A 22,472-nucleotide genomic window follows, 5' to 3' on the forward strand; every position below is an offset into this window, starting at 1 on the left:
AATGAATAGTTAAGTATTATCCTTTATTATTAATATATTTGCTTAACCATACAAAAAAAAAAAAAAAAAAAAAACAATGACAATAAAAACCTTGATTTCGATCTAATTCCACAAACTACGTTACCCTCTCCTTCCGAAGTAACCCTCTGTATAAAATCACCCTTCTGAAGTATTTTTTTTAATTATTATTATTATTATTATTATTTATGTAGAAACGACCCATTGAGAATAACCGGGCATGTCAGTTTTCGGTACAAAACCTTTGCTAGTACTTTAAAATCGTATTTTTTAGTATGTTGAGAAGGCTACGGAATATTTTCTAATTTTTGTTGGAGGTCGAAACAAAGTCGGATATAGTATTAGAATTATTTTTATAAAATACATGTATGCATGTGAAGAATACAACCCTGATTAATTATATATATCATATTGCTTTGCAATTTTTCCTTAACTTAGTGGATTCAAAATTATTTATCGTAATTAACCAAAATACTGACGTAACATGGAAAAAAAAAATATTCATTTTTCAAACTACCTTTACTATTTCATGAAGGTACCATTTTTTATGCCGACCATGCTGCGTGTACAAAAGGTGGTACTTAATGGCATGGTCAATCTGTACAAAATGGTACATGCATGGATACATAAGAGTTGTAACTCTGTGCACAAAAGTAGTACGTCTGTGCATAAAAATGGTACGTAAAAATAATAAGAATAGTTTAAAAAATGATTGAACACTTTTTTCTATCTTCACATTAGTATTTTGGTTAACTTTATTATTATTATTATTATTATTATTTTGAAAGAATATGATCGGACACTATCAAATAGTATATATGAATTCAACCCACCATGTAATCCCTAACATGTAATCCTGAAATAAATCGAACCACTTAATATACTCCGTATATAACATTAAACCCACAATGAAAGACAAAAAGTACTTGGATTTTGGACACTTTTTCAAGAACAATGAAAATATTTGCAGTGGCTTCCACAAGTTTATTCTTTATTACAACAAGTTTCCAACAATGAAAATGAGAGCTAAGAAATCTATCTCTTGCAGACAAGTACTCCTTGCCCATCCATTCCACTGCCACAGCTTAAGCTCGGCAACTCTATACCAGCTTCTGAAGAAACTCCCCAACGAGAGTTATAGCCACCATCAAACCGAGCCACAGCGCAGTCTGCAGCAAAGAGGCTTGAACTTGCAAACTTTCTACCTCCCCCCATTACAGGCATGGGCACATTCACCTTCACTCGGCTCACGTAATCGCGTCTATACGTTTGTCCTAACACACCATTCACTTCATCACTCAATGACAAGAACTTGAAGCTTAGATCAAGATGAGCAAAGCAATCATCACTGGTAATGCCATAGTTGTGCACCCGAGAGTCTTCTTCTGTGATGGGCACAACCTTGGTTGTGATCTTGAAGTTCCCTTCAACTTCAACAATCACGGTGTTGGTGTCACTGATCCTAGTGATGGACACATTTGGTGTGGCCTCGGATTGCCATTTTGCTCCCTCAGTTTGTGGAAGGACTATTTGCTCTCCATCAAAGGCGAGGGCGAGGTGGTCCACAGTGTCATCCCATGTTGCTGTTTTTTGTGCACCTATAAAGAGTTTATGGTTGTCAAAGAGGACACCAATGGATTGCACCCAAGTGAAGTCCCTCCTCAAGTTCTGGTTTCTTCTGCCAATGAAATGGGCATTGATGTGGAGGTTGGAGTCTGACACGAGGCAAAAGTCTAAGTCCTTCTTGCCGTGGAAGTAGAAAGTGAGGCCATCGCCGCCTATGAAGCGAGGATCTTGGCACACTGCTCCTGGCATATCACACTCTGCCATTGACCAAATAAACAACAAATTTAAGGCATTAATTTGAGCATGGTAGTAGTAGAAGTAAAGGGTATGGAAAATGATAAACTTGCCCATTGTTGGCCACTGATGTGATAAGTAATCATTGAGATAAACACTTATATACGAGAGAGAATTTATCATTATAAAAAGCTGACAGAGTTTTTGTTAGACTCTATCTTTTGAAGTTGATGATAAGGTTTTGTGTTATTACTCAATGTATTATATGTGAGTGAAGTTTGACTAATTTCATCACATGATGTCAGGATGATGTCATGACATTCCACTCATACAATACCCGTCACCATCCTCTGAATCGGGAGGGTGTATTATTTTTCTCTTCATAGTTTGATCATTTCTAATAAAATTGAGTGTGTGAGACAGAGACTTACTGCAGACAGGCTTGCAAGAGACACAATCCACCAGACATCCACCAGGACAAGAGTTGGGGCATGCATGCTCCATGTCGTAACACTTAGGGTAGTACTTGTTCTTGCACTTGACTTTCTTGGGTGGGGGCGGAGGAGAGTTTGATGAAGGCGGAGATGGGGTTGGAGTAGGTGGAGATGGTGTAGGAGGTGTTGGAGAGGGAGGAGGATTAGATGATGGTGGAGAGAAAGTGGTAACAGGTGGTGACAATGAAGGAGTTGGTGTAGGAGTAGGAGGAGTACGCATAGGAGGTGGCGGGGATTTCACTAGATTCGCTGCCATCATCGTTCTTGGGAGGAGGAGGAGGAGGAGAATCTTTCTTAGAGCCACCGCCATTATTGCCGGATTGACCATCACCATTGTTACCATCATTATTCCCGGATTGACCGTTACCATTATTACCATCATTGTGGCCAGATTGACCATCATTCTTCGATCCACCGGAAGACTCAGAACCACCATCACTTTCTGATGAAGCTGCCACAGCCATGGCTATGAACATCAACAAGACAATCCACAGAGACTGGCGCCTAATGGATTGAGCCATTGAAACCAATGGTGTTGATGAGCAACACTGATCTGAATCAGAAACTTAGTGGGCAATGAGTTTCTTCTTCTTATTAAATATTGAAGCAGTGAGCAGTTTGTTTATGAATGAAATTGTGATCACCAAAACTCCTTTTTATAGGAGTTGAGAAAGAGCATGCATGTTAAGGTATCTAAAGCCTATTATCCCGGATCAAACCAATTGTTCCTTCCAAATTGTTCCTTGAAATGTCATCTTTTACGTGTCACTTTTTCAACTCAAACTCATCCAAAGTCCATCTCTATAACTTACTTATAAAACACTTCCCCAAATTCTACTCAACTCATGAGTTTTTATTTAATATATTATTCCTACGATTAAACAGAGAAATTATTACATTATTTCGGAATTTATTGGTCCCTTGTCAATTACATGGTGATATATAAATAAATATGTCTGTTTTGTGTCAATTTTATTACTTTTTTCTTTATGTGTCATTATATAATTAGTCGGGACCATACAATAATTTCTTCACAAAATAGACACTACTTCTATGTATTCACCTAATTATCCCTTTATCATCTATCTTCTATTTATCATGAATGGGTCCATAACTACAATTTTGACCCAGAGAGTAGTAGTATAATAGAATGGTATGAGGAAGATGTCAAATTGGTTAACACTTATCTGGGTTTTGAGTACCTTGCGCAGCATTTTAGTTGAGAACATTGAGTGTCACTTTAGCACCATGTTAGCAACGATAAAAAGGAAACAATAATTAGCAAATTTCCAATACACGTTGTCTTACCGACCAAATGATCATGTGCCTATTAATCCAGCCTCTTAAATCAGCCTAACCAGAAATAGAATTTGTATTTAGTTCATGTGAAAATGAAAATTACGCAATCGTTTAAATAATTCTCCAACTTGGGTGTTGTTAGAATTAGTGGTGGCACAGTTTGACACAATTCATCAACACAACTCGAATACGACACGAGTTAAGTCGATTTGAGTTGACCTTAAACGAATTCAAATTATAAATGTGTCAACACGAGTAACCCATTTAATTAATCATGTCGTGTTTGAGTTGAGAGGTTCAATTCGTTTAACTATACGTGTCATAAATAAATTTATATTTAAGTTCCAAAATAACAATCTAAACTTGTATTTTATAATTTATTCTTTTATAAATTACAGATTATTTAGTAATTTGATTAGATTGAAACTTATGTTTCTTTAATATTTATTGTTTCATCGAGTATTATTAATAATTTAAATAATGTAATGTTTGTTTTGTTAAATAAACAGGTCGAGATAGTGTTGAGAGCTCCCGACACAATTATTAAACGAGTCATGTTCGAGTTAAACTATTTAGTATTATAAACCCTTGGGTCAACACGATAACGACCCGCGAATTCGAATTGCCAGCCCTAATCTTAGGACGGAAAATCTTAGGATGGAAAATATGTGAAAGTGATGCAAACTACTTCTCTCAGTTGATCTAGGATTTCCAGTGAATTAAAAGTTAAAAGAGGATATCTCTGTTGATCTAGGATTTTCAGTGAATTAAAAGAGGATATTTCAGTTGATCTAGTGTGGATCCATGTATTCATTACAGACGTTTTTCTATGAAGAATTAAACTCTTTATTAAGATTACTCCAACGATAATTTCCATGGAAAATATCGTTCAGTTATCATATAAAGGAAATATGATGATATATATTTCTGAGAAATAAATTCACAATTTCTAAACCCTATAAAGTAGTATCAGTAAGTTTGTATGCCGATCATAAAACCTAGCCAAGTAGAAAATAAGACAATAATTAAATAGATCATAAATTTTATCTACACTGAACCCCTCTTGCATCAGACAGCCACAGCTTATAATTGGTTACGAGCAGTTCCAAAACCGAAGCCAAACAAGTTCTTGGACTCGTACCTCCTGCGACAGTCATTACTTCCTGCACCAAAATTATGGACAACCAATTAAAAATGAGAATCACGACACCAATTCTGGGTAAGTAAAACACACGCAGACTTTGACCTGGAAGAGCTGTGAGACTACTTGGCCATTGGATCACTTTAGTAAATATAATTATAAGGGTAGGTATCATTTGATGAGGATGCATCTTATAGGCGAGCCTTCAGCACCAAGCAACCTTAGAGGTAAGCAATGGACGTCATAGATTCCAGCTTGGACGTCTTCAAGTTTCAACCCTTCCACGAGAATGATTTCCTAAAGCATTTCAGCCGTCAGTAATGAATCTCCAATAAAACAAAGTTTATGTAAAGAAGAGGGCCAAAAACATATAATGGGATTGGTTTTAACTGCATCGCCTGTTAATCAATCAATGATTTTCTCTACATTGAATATCATTTTTATTTGCATAGGCAAAGAAACAAAAGAAGAAAAATGAAGGAACGTTGATTTTAATTGAGCAGTTGGATCAGAAGACAAAGTTCAAAACATAAATTCTACGAATAGATCTTCTATCTCATCAGATGATCTTCACGAGGCAGAAAACATTGGAAGAGCATGGGTTCCTCACTAGATATATTGCTGGTATTTAGTGATTTACAAGACAGAAATAAGGATTGTATAATATAATATCTTGCTGGTAATTATAGAGTAATGTTTGTTCTAAGTTTATCTACAATTCAGGAAAAATAAAACTTCTAATAGATATGCTTTAACTGCCAGAAACCACAAGACAATTATTTCAAGGCAGAAACAGATGAAAGAGCTGCAAAAGTAAAACGTAGAATTTCTTGCTTCATTGGAAATATATTTTCTTACCCTGCCTTCGAGAAAAACAAGATGAGAAGGAATCAAATCAGCATAGGCAGCAACAGATAAGTAATCAATTCCTACAATAAAAAGGACAGATTCGTCAGTGCCACAATTAGATTTGCAAGAGAACAGTCAAAAAATGTATATATAATTATTATATATCAAACAAGATGGCTTCCACTAGAATTCCCATGTCACAGAAAAAACCAGAGGCACAAATGTATTCTATTCTAAGTTCAGTTAAATATTCAATTCTGAATAGATTTAATCAACTTGGAATTTCTTGGATAAGGAATAGAAATATATCATTCATGCTAAAAGCAAGACTACGAAACAAATTTATGCATCTATATAAAATACAAGAGGTCCACAGACATTATCATGGCGCACTCTTTCTCACAAGTAGAGGTATAAAGAGACACTAGTGTTGGGATGGATGAGTTACACCTTTATGGGCTAATGTACGATAAATACAAAGATAGCACGTTGAAGGCACCCAAACAACAACCACCACCAAGCCTTTTTTCCAACTACTTGGGATTGGCTACATGAATCCTATGGGCAACCAAGATATTTATAAAGGAGTAGATGGAAGACAAGAAAGGATTGAATTAATACTGATTGCATGCATACTGATGACTAAGATGGAAGAGATTCAAGCTGAATCCACATAACAAAGGCCAAGAATTGCACCAGTTAGGAGTAAAGTGATTTATGTGGAAGATACTGCAAGAACAAGGTCTTGAGTCTGAGCTAGTAGTAACATGGTTAATGATGAAGGTGCCATAAGAGCAAGGATGATGCCAACAAGGAACGGTTAAATTGATACTTGAAATATGCTACTGTTAAGTACATCCAGATATTACCTGTATAACAATTCCAAGAACTCGACGGAAAAAAATATTTGATCACAGATCACATTTTATAAATTATGCAAGGCATCCATTAGCAATTTAGCCACATATAACACACTATATCTTGCAGTGTGTCGACAGAATCATGGAAGTTGGTATCCAACACATTCGAGATGCCTGGCATTACTGTCTAACTCCAAACCAATAGAAAATGAAGTACATATCTTACCAACAAGTTTGATGTCAGTATTGTCCACCATCCATTGTGCCCCATCTTTCATGAATCCGACATAGCTTGTGTCGAACTCTTTTTTCCACATAAGCCTCCTGAAAATTAATTAGGTTTTAGTTCACATGGAATCTTTTCCAAAAACAACTGAGGTCTGGTTTCAGAAAAATTTCCGGCCCCTGAATTGAAGTGAATTGAAAAGCAAATGGGTAGTTTTAATCATGGAATGGTAACAAATTATGATAGCACAATCATTTTGGAGAGGAGGAAGTGTAACAGGTTCCAATTATGCATCTTAACCATTTGGATACTAGTACATTACATATACTTTCTATTACTAGTACATTACATGTACTTTCTATTATTGGAATAGAATAAAAAATGACATCAAACTCAAGTAGACCCCAAATCCAAAACATCCAACTCAAGCAGGATTTTATTTGTAAAGTGGACCCTGATAGTATTTATAGAATATCTAGGTTACAAACAAACCGCTGTACATGAACAGCTCAGCGTTGGCTGAGCTCAGTTCATGTTCATTCATCATATCACGAGCCAAGCTCAAACTCATTGTTCAAGCTCGTTTATTATAAGGGTGAGCCCAAACAATGTCCATCTTGGCTCGTCAGGCATGTGAACAACACATACAATTGGCCCATTCATCCCACTCTTGAGCAAATAACATTGACTGCTCATTTAAATTTGGACTTAATTTAAGTCTTAAGGACCCAGCCAATCATAACATGGTCATCCATACAACTAGGAGGCTTAGGCCAATTTATCAAGTCATAAAAGTTAAATAAAATTCAATTTTAATAGACAAGACAAAAGAGAAAACTCCCTTCTCCAATTGGTGTGGGACAGGGAAAAGCTCAATACAAGCACCTTTTCCTTGGACAAGGTGCATAATATAATAGTATAGAAAAAGAAAATTCCTCAGGCCAAACCCATTCAGTTGGAGAAAAGGTAAGGATGATGATGATGATGATCCTGGTACACCTTGGACATCCCAGGTCACATGGTAAAGAGAATATTTCCTTCTCCTCTCTCAGTTAAGTGCATATTGGTCGGAGGACTACACTTAACAAGTCTCGCCATTGTTTTTAGACCAGCCTTGTTTGAGGTTTAACTTTTAAGAAATATTAACTTGAATTTGCAACATTCTTGATGTAGTTTAAAGTTATAGATAAATAATATATAGATACGTAACAAGAGCGCGGCTAAATAATATCAATTTGACGTTGACCACCATGCCAAGTCTGTTCGAGTTTGAACCGAGCTGAGACTAAGCACGTATCTGAGTTAAGCAAGCCAGACGGCCGGACCCCAAAAAATTTGAAGTGCAGATCAGTTCATTTGTAGCCCCAATAACATCTGCAAATTTGTCTTGCCTTTTGCCATATCTCATTAAAATTAGTCGACGTTCTTGTGATTCATAAATCATAGGTGCTTCATCGTTACAAAAATTCTCAAATTTATTTCATCTTACTCTATATTTTCATCTCTCATCAAGAGCATGGTTCATACAATGCCTCCTGTCTCTGACCATGTTGAGTTAAACTAATTCAAGGCATGTTTTTTTTTTTGTTTTTTTCCATAGAGACTTGAGGCCAATGTTCAAGCCAAAATCTAATTTGTTCTCCAATCCCCACTTTTGGCACAGTAACCTCTTTCCAGAGTCCCTTCCTTGTCCTAAACAGTATACTTCTATAAATGTTGGAGACAGACGAGCCAAGGGTAGCTTCAAAAAAAGTGACTTGCCTTGTGAGTTTTAACATACTTAAAGGTTCTGGCTCAAAGTTCAGAGGGTTCATCAACCATTTTTCAGCCCAAAGCTGGTAAAATCAGTTAAAAGTCCCAGCATGTTCCTTGAAGACAATCATTTTTGGGTTGACAAAAGATGTCAAAATTGGTAAGATGGGCTTTCTTGTTGCCCTCAATGCTCCCGCAGATCATTGTCCAAAGTGTAGGTACAAGAAGCTTAGTTGTTTGCTCAGCAGGAACAGTAACACTAGCAGTGATTATTTTACAAAAGTCACTTGGACCAGCAAAGTAATCTATACTAACCTGAAATTTTGATAATAATAACTTGGAGAATTTTAGCTCACTGTTGTAGCAAATTCAAATTCTAGTTATGACAAATGTTAAATGCAACAATATTGTTTAAAACAATATCCCTCGTAAAGTCATAATAAGTACTAGATGCATACAACAGCAATAAAAAGAGATACTAGATGCCATATAATAAAAATATTACTTCAAAACCCTCCACAATCCAATCATGTCCCACATACATAAACGTTCTGCTTGTTGTAAAATTACCTGTCAGTGTTTAATGTTCTGAATAGCACACGGCGTACTCCCTTGGGAATATTTAACGACTTCATAACTTCAGCTGTGAGAAGCAAATATGGTCATGATTTAATCTATTTCCAGAGAGAAGTCCGAAACTTAAGATGCTTGTATCAATTCCAAAAGCAAATATAATCAGCAATTTTTTGCACATTGTTCTACAATTGTATGTGTATATGAAAGATGTTGTGTCTACTTGAATTGCATAACATTGACACATCACTGAAATGAAAACATGTGGCAGTAGATTCAATGTCTACTACTTAAGAGAGATTTTCCAGCCCCATGCCACCAAGATATATTACCTAAATAGGTAGCACAATTAAAAAATTTAACTTGGAGGAGAGTAACATTTTAAGATGAACAGTGAATCTAACCAAGTAATCCTCACGTGAGTGATGCAAATATCTTAGCAAATCACTTGATTAAGTATGCCTTGATTGCAGAATTGCTTCTTTTCTATATAGCATCAAATTAATACAGTCAGACTTGTGGATCACTTCCACGTGAATTTTTTGCATTCCATACGTTCATCTCCAAAGGGTATTGCAGAACAGGCAAGGGATCTTCGCCACCATGTTGAAACTCTAAAAACAATGTGAAATTATATCCATATGTGTGTGTGTGTACCATTCATGACTACAATGTGATAACATTTTCTCATGGACCCCAGCTAGGCATTTCTTTGGAGAGATTGATGCTAGTTCCTCACATTTTATGCAAGGGACCACTGATTTAATCAGCCTCTCTGAAAATCTTGCTCATTCGAGGATTGAAAAATATTAACAAATATATTTTCAAGGGTCAATAAGGGATTCCAGAAAATTCCGAAAGCCCCTGCTCTTTGATAGGCTTAAGGAGATGACAGGATCAATTATATCATATACATATGGAGATTTGCCAAACGTAAACAAGAGAGGGCAAGCTACTTCTGGAGATTATACAATGTTCTTGGAGTCGTCATTTAAAATAACTGATCTCAGATATCCATCTAGTGACATCAATAGAATCACAAACCTGCCCTAGATCCTAATAATGCCTCGTTCCATAGTTGTATTCTTCACTTTTTTTTTTCTGATAATACACACACTCACCCATGTCCCAACCAGAATTTAAACCTTTGCTCTTGTACCTCTCCCTTTGGGGTAGCAATAGTTCAACCTACACCTCCCAGGTCTCGCAGGTCACATTCCAAATATTTGGTACAAACTATTATGAGTGCGCTAAATCACTGTTCAAATGCTAAAATCATTTCAAAGCTAGTACATAAAATACGATGCAGTTTCCTTATGCTATGATGGCCCGTATAACAATTTTCTGTTTCTTTGGTAAGTGCAAAAAATTGCTTAGGGGCAATCAATGATGCGCAATTTTCATATCAAGTAGCATACAGCAAGGAAAGAAAGAAAAATATATATCCAATTAAACATGAAAAATATATTGCAAATTGATACCAGTTATGTTCATATCCCTTGGAACGTCAACTACCAAGGCAGGACCTGTTAAAACACAAAGATATAATCATCAATAATATGAAAATAAGCAGAAATGTGGGAAGTCTCGAGAGAAAATGGGGGGAGAAACCCCCACTTGGATGTGAGGAATCAAAAGCAAACAAGGCCACATCATAAAAAAAGACAAAGACACAAGAATTACTTAAAAAGAACAAACCACAAAAACAGTAGAACCAGAGTTTATAATAACAAAGATCTTTAAATGGTTTTCTTCAGCTTCAAAGGAAGACGCTCTGAGCTTAGGAAGGTTCTCCAAATTGTTTCTTACTGAAAGTACCAAGCATTCAAAGAAGAGTTGCTTCCATACCAATAAAATTCGATTGAGCAGCATCCAGCAGCCAAACACACAGTGGTCATTCAAGGAACTATAAATCAAGCATTGTAGCCAAACAAAAGACACACTATTAACGAAATTATAACGTCAAAGGACTTCTAGGTCGAGTGTGCCCACACCAAACTCAACATCAAGTAATGAGTATCAGTGCAACAGCGTGAGCCATAATTCATGGTATAAAAAAGTATAGGAAATGTCCAATTCCCTCCTCAGAGTCCCAAATGGGCATTTCAGGACTAGACATGTGTAACTTAATAAATATTCTTTTGTTGCCATAAATTTCTTTTCGAGAAGGAATCATATTGCACGGAATTTAGTGCTCATCACCCACAGATAGGTATAAATCATCTGGAAACAACTGAATCACAGTAAATACAACCTTTGCCATTGCCACAAAGCACACTACAGAAATCAACAAAGACCTCATACTTTCCCAACCGAATGAAAGAATACATGCCTCGAAGCCAGAAATAAACACACATGTATACAAATAAAATAAAATTGAGAAGTAAAGTGAGTTAAATTCTAGTAGTCTAATGGCCATATTGCTTGCGGATTAAAAGGTTGAATTTTTAGTGAAGACAAATACCCATGTAAGATTAGCTATTATATCAATATCAATATCAATATACAATACATTGTATTTCTCTCTTTTATTTCTAAGAGTAGGCAATAATTGTAATTTCATCAAACATATAACATTCAATATGTGGAACAAGCTTGATCTCGATGATTACCATTGAGTACTTCAAGGTCAAGAGTGTCGACATCGAAGCCAGCATCAAAGTAGTGGTCGAAAACATGACCAGGCGCATCGACGTGCGTGCCGGTGTGAGTCGGAAGCTTCATCTCGGAATTGTTAGCGAGCGAGCCGTTCTTCATACTCGCCGGAAGCCAGAGAAACTGGCCCACACCGTCATCGGATCCCCAAGAAGGCATGTCGGGGCTGTACCTATGGCTAATATCAAAAATTCTTCCGTTACCGTACACTTCTCTTCTTACAGGAACGAGATCGTCGGCGGCGGCGGGTTTACAGGCGGCACCGGTGTCGACGCCGTAGGGGGAGGGATATGCCGGGACGGTGGAAGCGAGTGCGAGGGTGAAGACTGTGAGCATCACCGCGCATGTTAGCAGAATCGGTAGAGACTTCATAGTGTAGTTTTTGCTAGATGTGGAAAACAAAAGCGTTGAAAGCTGAAGAGAAGAGTCCAGTGACTGCTTAAGACTTCGAAGGGTACTCTTTTTCAAACGGATTGCTATAAGCGCTATTATAGGAAGTTGAAAACCAACTTGACCACGGAAAATAATGTTGTGATTATTTTGTGGACCCACTATAGTTCGAGAAGCCTACCAGAGGTAGGGATGGGAAATTTCCCATCCCCGCCGGGGGCTCGCCCCGCCCCTTTTATAGCGAGGATAGGGCTCTTTTTAGTTAAACGGGAATATAGATGGAAACAAATTATGAATCTTCGTCGGGGTCGGGGCCGAGGGCAGGGATGGAGTAAACCCGCTCCGATTAAGTATGAAATTACTAATATAACTTTACATATAATAATTTATTACTAAATTATATTTATTATATATATATGAAAATAAGAAAAAATGTGTTTTTTTTTTAATAAAAAAAAATTATGAGGTCGGGGCCGGGGGCGAGGCAGGGCGGGGACGGGGATAAGGTGTCGGTGGCGGGGGCGAGTATGGGGATTCTGGCAAAATTTTAAGCGGAGATGGGGGCGGGAATGGGAAATGAAAAATGCATCGGGGATGGGGATGGGGAATGGAATCCCCGCCCCACCCCGCCCCGTTGCCATCCCTAAATAGAGTCCCGAAAAGCTTTGGCATGTAAATCACTAAATGGACAAAATTCTCTCCTTTTTAGAACTCAATATATATATTTATGTGGCTCCCATTCTGGATAATAATGTGTTGCTGCTTAACTTTTTGTTTGGTTAAAAACTAAAAAGTATATAAATTTTTTCCTCTTTATTTTTTGGCCCACTATAGGTCCAGACTGGACAAGTCCTCCGATTTGGCCCAATAGCTCGAGAAGTTTTAGTTTATCTGGCCATAATGAAAACAACTCAATCGTGGGCAATGAAGACATTTTATATAACATATAATGAATCAATATCATAGCCATACTAATATATATATATATATATATATATATATATATATATATATAACCCACCAATGAAAAAAACAAATGAGCACATAACTCACCATTTACCGGAAAAGAAATGATCAAAGGACATTGATAGGAAAAATAAACCTAGTCTACATTGACGTAACGATAGAGGTAACTAATTGTTGACTAGTCATCAGACCTCTTCAACTTTCGAACGATGATATTTTCATTGGATAAGAATGATAATATTTCATTATCAAGGATAATGAAAGATGTCGTGATTCAACAAGGTAAGGACACAATTTGAAGAAGTCAAAAAGATTAAATCATACCCCCGACAAATCTGGTAACAAATGGATCTCCTCTGATCTCGCATAAGTGGATCTCCTCTGATCTCGCACAAGCGGATCTCTTCTGATCCTGCAAATGAACTGAGGGAGAACGACTATAAGAATGAGATCCTACCAATCAATAAAGGTACGATAAAAAAAAAATAAAAAATAAAAAACTATTATTAAATCCCTACCTTTTTTTTAGACCTCCGGTGATTGACTTGATCGTCAGAGAGTTTTTGGCAGGCACCATACCGATGCCGTCAAGATTCATTGATCTTGTACTCTCTTCTTTGCAGGAAAACGGTGTTGTATCGGACCGTGTAGATTTCACCCTCAACAGTTGGCGCCGTAAGTAGGAACGACGATTTCCTTAAATCAATTACTCGGTTGGGTATATGCACATGCAGTCCGATATGGTAACTCGAACAGAAACATCATTGCAGGGATCCAGTCAAAAAGAAAGGTCAGGTGAACACCCAAATGTCCCAAATGACCAGGAACGGCTTGCAGCGTTAGAACTACAAGTCCAAACTCTGAATCAGGGCATGGATCAGTTGATCCAACAAAATGCAGAGATCTTGCAACATCTTATCCCAGCGGGACCACCACCTCAACAAGAATTATCCGACCCATATCCTCCTAATCTGAATGATGGGGGACAACACGAGGAGGACCGAGAAAACAATCCTTCTCACAAGTTCGAGGCAGAACAAAGCCAAGTCGGAAACCAACACAGAGAACCTCCTTCCCCGCCTCTGCGAAATTCCCAGTCTCAAATAGGCACAACCTTCTGTGTTAAGGAAAAGACAGAGAAAATTACCTATTTCGACCTACAGATCAAGGATCTCAAGGCGAAAAATGGAAGATGTCATGCAGGCTATGAAAGGGAAAGTTTCTACCTCCATAGATGACCTGGTGCAGAAGACCAACTTACCGTTCAGCCTTGCCGTTATGAAATGCCCCCTGCCTAGCAAGTTCGGGATGCCCTTGTTCGAAAGCTTCGATGGGACCAAAGATCCCCTCGATCACCTGGAGACCTTTCAAGCTCTTATGCATTTACACGCCGTGCCAGATGAAATCATGTGCCGAACTTTTCCCACTACACTTAAGGGATCGGCAAGAGTTTGGTTCAATAAGCTAAAGCAAGGAACCATCAACACCTTCGAAGAACTGAGTAAGCAATTTGTGATCTACTTCATTACAGGTCAGAGGCATAGGAGGCCAGCCACCTACCTGCTTACCGTGAAGCAACAGAAGGAAGAGTCGATCCGGGAATACATCACCTGATTCAACACAGAGATGTTGCAGGTAGAAGAGGTGGACGACAAGGTGGCTTTGACCACCTTCATAGGAAGACTCCAAACCTCCAGATTCTTGTTCACATTATCTAAAGAACCTCCCACCAGCATGGCAGAATTGTTGATCAGAGCACAGAAACACATGAACGCAGCAGATGCCATGAATGCACGGAAGGGAAAGGAAGGAGAGGACAAGAAGAGGTCAGCCCCTCTTACCAGGGATGAAAATGATACCAGCTTTAAGAAATCATTCTTCAACCAAAGCGATAGGACATATCGTGAAGAGGACTCAGATAAGTATACCGACTAACAATTGTCTCATAGCTGGAATTAGCCTTATCAAGTCATTCAAAATAAAGACTGGGGGCATCTCAGTTCATCATTTTAAATGGAGTGTAGCTCCCTCACGTGTTATTTTGTTTCCAATAAAGTTACCATCACCAATGAGATGGATGACCCTCAATTTTTACGCAATAAAATATTACGTTTTCAGTTACCTATCTATGTGGTAATATTAAGCTCATAGTTATCTACTTATTTTATTAAATGGACGAAAGGCCAACTACACCTTATTAAAGGTTTTCTTATTAAAGGGACCAAGGGCCAACAACACATTCTTCCCTTATTAAAGGGACAAGAAGCTGACTACTCCTTCTACATAGAAAGGTGAGATAATTAAAATTTCCTTCATTTATTAGCGAGACGAGACGACTACCTCTCGTATTAAAGTGGTCACCCTCCTTCAGACTACATCTCTTTCCCCCATAAAGGAACGAAGGGTCAACTTCATCTTCTTCCCTCGGTAAAGAAACGAAGGGTTAACTACTCTTTTATTGAAGGGTGAGCTCACAACGCTCAAGCAAATCTACTTCCCTTATTAAAAGGGGTAAGAAAGAAATTATCAAGCATGCTTAGCTAAGTGGGACTTGGCATTCCCAACACTTGACAAAAATCTAATTCCCTTACTAAAGGGACGAGCTGAGTGAAGCTCGTAAAACCTAATTCCCTTACTAAAGTGACAAGCTAAGTGAAACTCGTAAAACCTAATTCCCTTACTAAAGGGACGAGCTTAGTGAAACTCGTAAAATTTAATTCTCTTACTAAAGGGACGAGCTCAGTGAAGCTCGTTCCTTAATTAAAGGAGTGACGAGTTGAGTGAAGCTCATAAAATTTATTCCCTCGCCAAAGGGATGGGCTGACTGAAACCCATGAAGTTTACAACTAGTATATTGGATTTTCAAAAGAAAAATCCAGTTTTACATCACTAAAAGTCATTGACCATGGGTTTGAATCCACGCCCTTCCAAAACAGAACCTTGATTTTGTATCTGTGTTAATTCCAACATAGGGAACCTCATCGTGGATTGGCATCCTCAATTCCTGTAACTTCCCTTCTTCAGGCTTCCTTTCTGAATTTAGAGTACATGACATCTTGGCTTCCAAAATTACAGCTACTTCTTCTCATCGTGGGTGTGTATCTGGTATATAGCGTCATGAATTTCAAGCCCAGAGAGGAAGGTTTGGTTGAGAAGAGTTGCAGAAAATGCCCACGTTATATATATATATATTCATAAATATAAATCATTGCCCACGTTCCCTTGATTTTCTGCAACTCCTCTCAACCAAACCTCTCTCTCTGGGCTTGAAATTCATGACGCCATGGACTCCATCTTTACTTACGGTAGTTACTTCATCGTGGGTTGAATTGATACATAAATATGTCTCCTTCCTTTTGGCAATATGGTTTGACTTGGCTAAACAATTGAAGTCTCCTAAAAATAAGGAGAGAATCAATCCCACGTTCTCCTTCTCGGTCAACTTTGGTCTTGCCATAATAGTAAAACCCTATTTTAAAAATCACGACAATGACTTTAAAAGGAACTAACATATCATGATCAAGACTATGGTAAGTTCAATAAAACTCGCCACGTATGGTAAGATTTATTCACCTAGGGAAAGGTAGGCCCTTGTTTTAAAGATGGCAAGTCCTAATTGGACTTGCCTCTTTACTTCAAGCAAAAATAGAAGTAGAATCCATACAGCAAACCATACTGGCCCCTTTGTAATATCATATAGCTTCTAATTCAATGAGCTGCGATCTAGCACTGGAACTTGCCACGTACTTCCTTCTTATCGGTAAACTCCAGCAATTCCATATTATGCTTCCTCTTTTAGATTTTTAAAAGAATTGATCCAATGTGGCAAGCTCATTAGAACTCGCCACATGTCGCCTTTCCATTGGGCCAAAATAATGGAGTAAAACACAATGCAGCAGCATCCTCACTGTGTAGATGATTTATAGAAGCATCCAATATTATGGTTGAGGTAACTATGTCATTGATCAAGATCATTAAAATTACAGACGAAAATACAATAACAGCAAGCGCATGGAGGCATGCCTTTAACATGAAGGATGTTTCCATTACTTGTACATTTTCGAGTGTTGTTTTTGTTCACACCGAGAGAGAAAATTACATATAGTGAACAAGAAAGCAAGAATGTATCTTAGAAATTACAGGATTTACTAACACCAACCAAAAATATCGAGCGCGATCAGTTCTTAGAGGCAGATTGAAAGATAAAAATCGCTGTCAGAACGCCCACCAACGCTGTAACTGCCAAGGCAACCGTTGGCAAGGGGGATACAAGCCCAAAATTCTGCAATCAAAATAAACATGGTTTAAAAAGATGGATGCCTCAAGTGTGCTGTTCTAGATCTTTGTGTCGTGAGAGAGAATAATTTCAGCAAAGAATTTCTTGAGACCACCCCCACACCCCCCCCCCCCCCCCCCCCCCCCCCCCCAACAAAAAAAAAGTCTAAAAAAACTGAATGAAGTTTTACATTGCAATATATATAATGACACATTCCAACTTCCAACTCACAATCAACAAATAATTCATTAAGACTTGGTCGGAGTCTTACAACTAAAGAACTAGTCAAACCACGCACTGATTGCTTTAACTTCAAAGTCCAAAAGTATCTGATCAACCGGTCTACTATTAAAGGGGAAAACCCAATTAAAATGGCAAGGGTGTACGGCCACTGTTAACTTGAAACATCCAGGCAGCAAATGATGTATTATGCCTCAGGTTCGAATGAGAGCAACAAATTGGGTTTAAAAAACCCGTCCAACATGGAAACATGCCAAAATTGTGTACCAATGAATTAAGAACCATTTAACTCATCTAAAATGGCATCCCAGCCATAGACAATGACCATTCAAGATGCCGGGGGAGTTCCAATCTCCATAATAAAGCCTCCTAAGCTTGAGGCCTTCCAACAATGGAGAGCAAACCAACTTTTTGTTGAAAGTTAGTATGAAAGCTGAAATAACGGGGAATACAGCTCATAAATTGTCTAAAACTTTTATCGAACATGATTTTTTTTTATTATCCTTAGCTATTCAACCTTTACTTTCATATACAAAAACCTTTTCATATCCTTTCAGATCACCACACATTGTGGTTTCTAAATGCAACCTTTACTCTCTCTCTCTCTCTCTCCCTCTTCCTGTTATGGGTTAGGGATTTTTTCACTGAAGAAGTTACCTATTAAAAAGAGAATGAGCGTACCAATTAATTTACAAATGTATCAAGTTAGCCTTATTTAAATCTAGTTCATATGCAACCCCAAAATCTGCAAGATAAGAGGGGAGAGCAAATAAAAACTCATCCTCATATTCATGTTTACCCTTCACGAATAAAAAACACGAGGACTTGAATATAATAATCTCTGTTGAGAAGACAAAAGTTTAATGTTTATAAATGTGCAAACTGCATGTCATAAAAATTGTTCTGCATGAGATGGGAAGAAGAGAAAATGTATTGAGTATCATATCAGTATTTGAAGTCTAAATAATTGTACTTGGAATAGTACAACAGGTTCATATGTACTTTATGTGCCATACCTCCAAGAGTCCTTTGCCTGTTGTTATTTCAACAGTAATAGCCACTGCAAAGCCAACCATTGCCGATCGACCTAGCCAGACATCCAAACTATTGCTATCTTTGGTACTTTGCTCACATTTTATGGAAACTGAAGTTGCTTTGGATACAAGCTTCTTTTGGTGAGACGTTCTCCATATCACTGGAAAAGATAGGAAGCATCAGCTCTCACTGTGCAAACTTATAGTTTCAATTAATGCTCCTTCAATTATAGAGATATGGAGGAAAATTTTCAATTATTAACAGTTTGGAACTATAACTAGAAATATTGAATTTCTAAAAGTAAATTTCTTCTCCTACGTGTTCCTAGCAATCAAACAGCTTGTAAGGAAACATAGAAAAGAAAACATAAACAGGTAGTGAAAGACATGTTCAATCATTTAAACTTAGATCAGAATTATGAGAAACTGATGCAAATTTTAATGGTGTCTGTAGAGGGTCATTAACGTTAAATCTTTTCAACATTTTGGACTTCATCTGATACCTGGGATAAAAAAACTAGAAGGAATAGAAGGTAGGACGGAAAAAGGTCTTGCTAGGGAAAGGATAGGGTTTTCTTTCGTTTTGTATTGTCAAATAGGAAAGGAGGAAGGAACGAAGATGGCATTGCATTCTTTTACCATTATACTCTTGTATAGTAAAGGAAGAGTCTTTTCAAGGATAAAAACATTAGACAGAAGCAGATCCATTTCCTCCCTCCTTCCCTCTTACTTTTGAGAGGAAAGAATATGGTGGAACCAGAAGGAAAGACCCCCCCTCCTCTCTTTTCCATTTTCTTCCCCTTTCCCTCTTAGCAAACCATAGAAATATCCTTCCTCCTGTTTTTATCTACTTCACATTCCCTCTCCCAATCTTCCCTCAGAACAGGCAATCCAACTCAAAACCTTATATACGAGAATACAAAGGTCATTGCCATATTGCTGAGCTTGTAAAAATGAATGACAGTTCTAAAGCTTGGTTTGGAAGAAGTGGTAGGCAATTAACCCACCCGGGCACCATATATATGAAACAAATAAATGAAAATGAAAGAACGTGAAGATAAAGAAGTAAAATAAACCAAATCTGATTGTCTTGAACCTGATAAGAAAAAGAATATTTATAAGGAAAAAATCACACATATATTGTCATGAAAACATTAATTTATCTAAAACCATATTGAATTGCTAAGAAGTTAGACGAAGACCATTGATTAAAAATAATGAGCATACTTGTGACAAGATGGATGTGAAGACTCGATAAATGAATCAAATATCAGTCAATTAGAGCAGGCCTCTGCATCATGCCAAATCACCAATTAATATTAGAAAATAAATAATGCTACATATATGGCATTAGAGGCAGCCGTATAAATACTTTTTGTCTTCTAAATCATTATAAAACAAGACACGATTTGCACAAATATAAGCTCAGACAACTCCAATTTATCTTTTGGTTCTGGTGAATGGAATTATCTCCTATTACTGTAGTCCTCATACCTTATATTAGTTAAGAATGTTTTTGATATTATAATGTTGTGGCAACATGTTTTGTTATGATAAAAAGCAAAAATAATGAATCTTCAATTACATAAAATTAATCTATTCACAAAACAATATGACTTGACACTACAGAAATGTAACCAGCTTTATCATTGCTGCAACAGTTCATATGCTTGAACGTTATGTATCTATTGATATACATGTATATATGCGTAATCCATATTGTGTGCGTATGTGTGATGGGGGGTACTTCTACCATAAGTAGGAAAAGGATTACACATGTATAATTTCATGAAAACACAATTCCCATGTATTTTCTAGACAGAAGTTCTACGGTAATTTAGTTCCTAATTCTATACAACTTAAACTAATGACATGGTGTGAGTAGTGTGCAAGTGAGTGCACATTAAATCTAATAGTTACTTTCAAATATTGCATGATTCGGAATGGGCATGTCATAATCCACAGTGTAGGGAATTTTTCCTGACGTAAGAAAGCATAGATCACTATATTAATCTTAGTGAAAAAAAAAATCATTGAGCTTGTACACCTTTAACTATGTTTTTTCCTATTATATGTGAATCCCATATTAGCAATGCTTAATGGGTTGTAGTATCTTCGTTGTATCATTAATCATTATAAATATGGGGATCGATTCTACTCAATCTCAACCGAGTTCAATTTTTTCAATTGGACTTAGCAGAATTTTTGCAGATTCTGAATATCAAGTGATAATATTAAAGACTGGTATGGTAGAAATATTATGTTTGTAGTCATAATAAGATGTATATAATTTGGCTCAAGATAAAGTCTTCATCTCAGATATTCCTATACACACAGGCAAGGTTTCTCTATCTACGCAACAACAACAACAATAATCAAGCCTTTTTTCCCAACTACTCGGGATCGGCTACATGAATCATATGTTTCTATTCCCCTCTATTTAAGTTCTCTATCTACACAAACTAATACTACTAACAAAGATGGGAAATGGATGCTCAAATTACATGGCCTATCCAAAGCTCTATCAATCAATGAATCTTGTGATAACTAAAATTGCAACATTACATTTCAATAAATAGATAAAGAATTAACTGAGTATTAGAGTTAGGAAACGCTTACACAGAGGAGAACCACTGGCAAAGGTTGTCCCAATTTGAGGGAAATTCAAAAGGGGAAGCCGAGGGATGAACTGGGTTCTTGCTGAATCCAAGAAACAAACATCTGCAACATATAAAATTAGTATATTTATACATTGTGAGAGTATTTATGCGATAGGGATTTCAAGAAATGTACAATTTAGAGTAAGAAACTTAGAGAGAGAGAGAGAGAGAGAGAGAGAGGGGATACCGCGGACGGAAGAGTAGAGAGAGGATGAAATTTGAAGAGCCATGGCTTCGAGTGACGACACACCTCCCAATTCCTATCTCTTCTATAGCGACCAGTCGTTTTGATACCAGAAACCACTTGTTCAACTTCTATCCGTTGCTGCATTTTATCAGCTTAATAGCGTCATTAAGATGGAAGCTGGATCTTTGCGCGTCTTTTTTCTTTGTGTGTACACTGTACTTACACAAACACAACAATTAACATCCACAACCTTGTGTTAAAAAAACAAAAAAACTATCCACAACCTTACCCAAAAATATATGTATAAAAAATAGAATAAAGAGTAAATTACAGGAACCTCCTTAAAATCACAAAACACCCTTTACTTTAAAATTTGGGTATAAAATTCTCAAGATAATTAAAAAAAAAAACTCTTGAAATAATAAAACTTATCAAAGTACCTCCAAATCAGTGATCAACTGGTTAAATAAGTTGTGAAATGTTAAATTTGACTTTACTATTTAATATTAAATTAAAATTTGACTTTACTATTTAATATTAAATTAAAATTTATAGTTATTATTTTAAAATTATAAAAATAATACTGGACGGGAAATGGGTCATCGATCACTAGAAAGATAACAATCCATCTAAATAATATTTTTATAAAGAGATATTTTATAATTTTAAAATAATAATTATAGGCTTTAATTTAATATGAAATAGCAATACCAAAGTTGACATTTAATAACTCATTTAAGGGTCGGTCACGAAATTGGGGATAATTTGATAAGTTTTGTTAGAGTTTTTTAATTTTTATTGAAGTTTTATATACAAATTTGAAAATAAATAAGAGTTTTATTATTTAAACCCTATATATAATGCTTGAATAACGTGATCTCTTCTTTAATTTTAAAAATAATACAGAGTGAACTAATATCTCTTGTCATAAAATCTATTAGAGTTGTTGGCTAATGTCATACCCAAAAAAAAAAAAAAAAAAAAAAAAAGGGCAGTATATCTTTGATAGCACTTTTACTCCTTATTTAAAAATGTATGCAAAAAAAACATCC

At 36.7% G+C, this 22,472-nt stretch overlaps 2 protein-coding genes and 1 pseudogene across 3 annotated transcripts; all 3 read right to left on the reverse strand.

Annotated features, from left to right (window-relative positions):
* Positions 1-1,053: 1,053 nt before the first annotated feature.
* Positions 1,054-2,833, reverse strand: LOC132295783 (uncharacterized; annotated as a pseudogene).
* Positions 2,834-4,512: 1,679 nt separating this feature from the next.
* Positions 4,513-12,131, reverse strand: LOC132294111 (cyclase-like protein 2). Of its 2 annotated transcripts, none has more exons than XR_009477975.1 (7): positions 11,625-12,131; positions 10,494-10,538; positions 9,010-9,082; positions 6,688-6,785; positions 5,611-5,681; positions 4,858-5,049; positions 4,513-4,774 (listed from the first exon to the last, which is right to left on the reverse strand). XR_009477975.1 is itself a non-coding variant. In XM_059791842.1 (7 exons), the coding sequence occupies exons 1-6, from the start codon at positions 12,037-12,039 to the stop codon at positions 4,924-4,926; spliced, it is 828 nt and encodes a 275-aa protein (XP_059647825.1). In that variant the 5' UTR covers positions 12,040-12,131; the 3' UTR covers positions 4,513-4,774; positions 4,913-4,923. The 2 variants fall into 2 exon arrangements, 1 of the variants encoding a protein (XP_059647825.1); XM_059791842.1 differs by having other exon boundaries at positions 4,913-5,049.
* A 4,830-nt stretch (positions 12,132-16,961) lies between these two features.
* Positions 16,962-21,577, reverse strand: LOC132294112 (stress enhanced protein 1, chloroplastic). Its single transcript, XM_059791843.1, has 4 exons — positions 21,421-21,577; positions 21,193-21,294; positions 18,556-18,734; positions 16,962-17,305 (listed from the first exon to the last, which is right to left on the reverse strand). The coding sequence occupies exons 1-4, from the start codon at positions 21,461-21,463 to the stop codon at positions 17,201-17,203; spliced, it is 429 nt and encodes a 142-aa protein (XP_059647826.1). The 5' UTR covers positions 21,464-21,577; the 3' UTR covers positions 16,962-17,200.
* Between the last annotated feature and the right edge of the window lie 895 nt (positions 21,578-22,472).

The sequence above is a fragment of the Cornus florida genome, unplaced genomic scaffold (genome assembly GCF_030987335.1).
Source record: "Cornus florida cultivar Cherokee Brave unplaced genomic scaffold, ASM3098733v1 CherokeeBrave_3.0.0_Hap2_Chr02, whole genome shotgun sequence".
In the NCBI taxonomy this organism is placed as follows: domain Eukaryota; kingdom Viridiplantae; phylum Streptophyta; class Magnoliopsida; order Cornales; family Cornaceae; genus Cornus; species Cornus florida.

Bases quoted from the DNA above. Each gene is read 5' to 3' on its own strand.
- LOC132294111 (XM_059791842.1), bottom strand. From the start codon at position 12,039: ATGAAGTCTCTACCGATTCTGCTAACATGCGCGGTGATGCTCACAGTC. The intron at 9,083-10,493 runs GTATCAATTTGC...TGCTTCTCACAG, and splicing joins AAGGGATATGAACATAACTG to CTGAAGTTATGAAGTCGTTA. The intron at 5,682-6,687 runs GTAAGATATGTA...TTTTTATTGTAG, and splicing joins TACTGACATCAAACTTGTTG to GAATTGATTACTTATCTGTT.
- LOC132294112 (XM_059791843.1), bottom strand. From the start codon at position 21,463: ATGGCTCTTCAAATTTCATCCTCTCTCTACTCTTCCGTCCGCG. The intron at 21,295-21,420 runs GTATCCCCTCTC...TATATGTTGCAG, and splicing joins TCTCTACTCTTCCGTCCGCG to ATGTTTGTTTCTTGGATTCA. The intron at 18,735-21,192 runs GTAAGCGTTTCC...TATCTTTTCCAG, and splicing joins TGCCAGTGGTTCTCCTCTGT to TGATATGGAGAACGTCTCAC.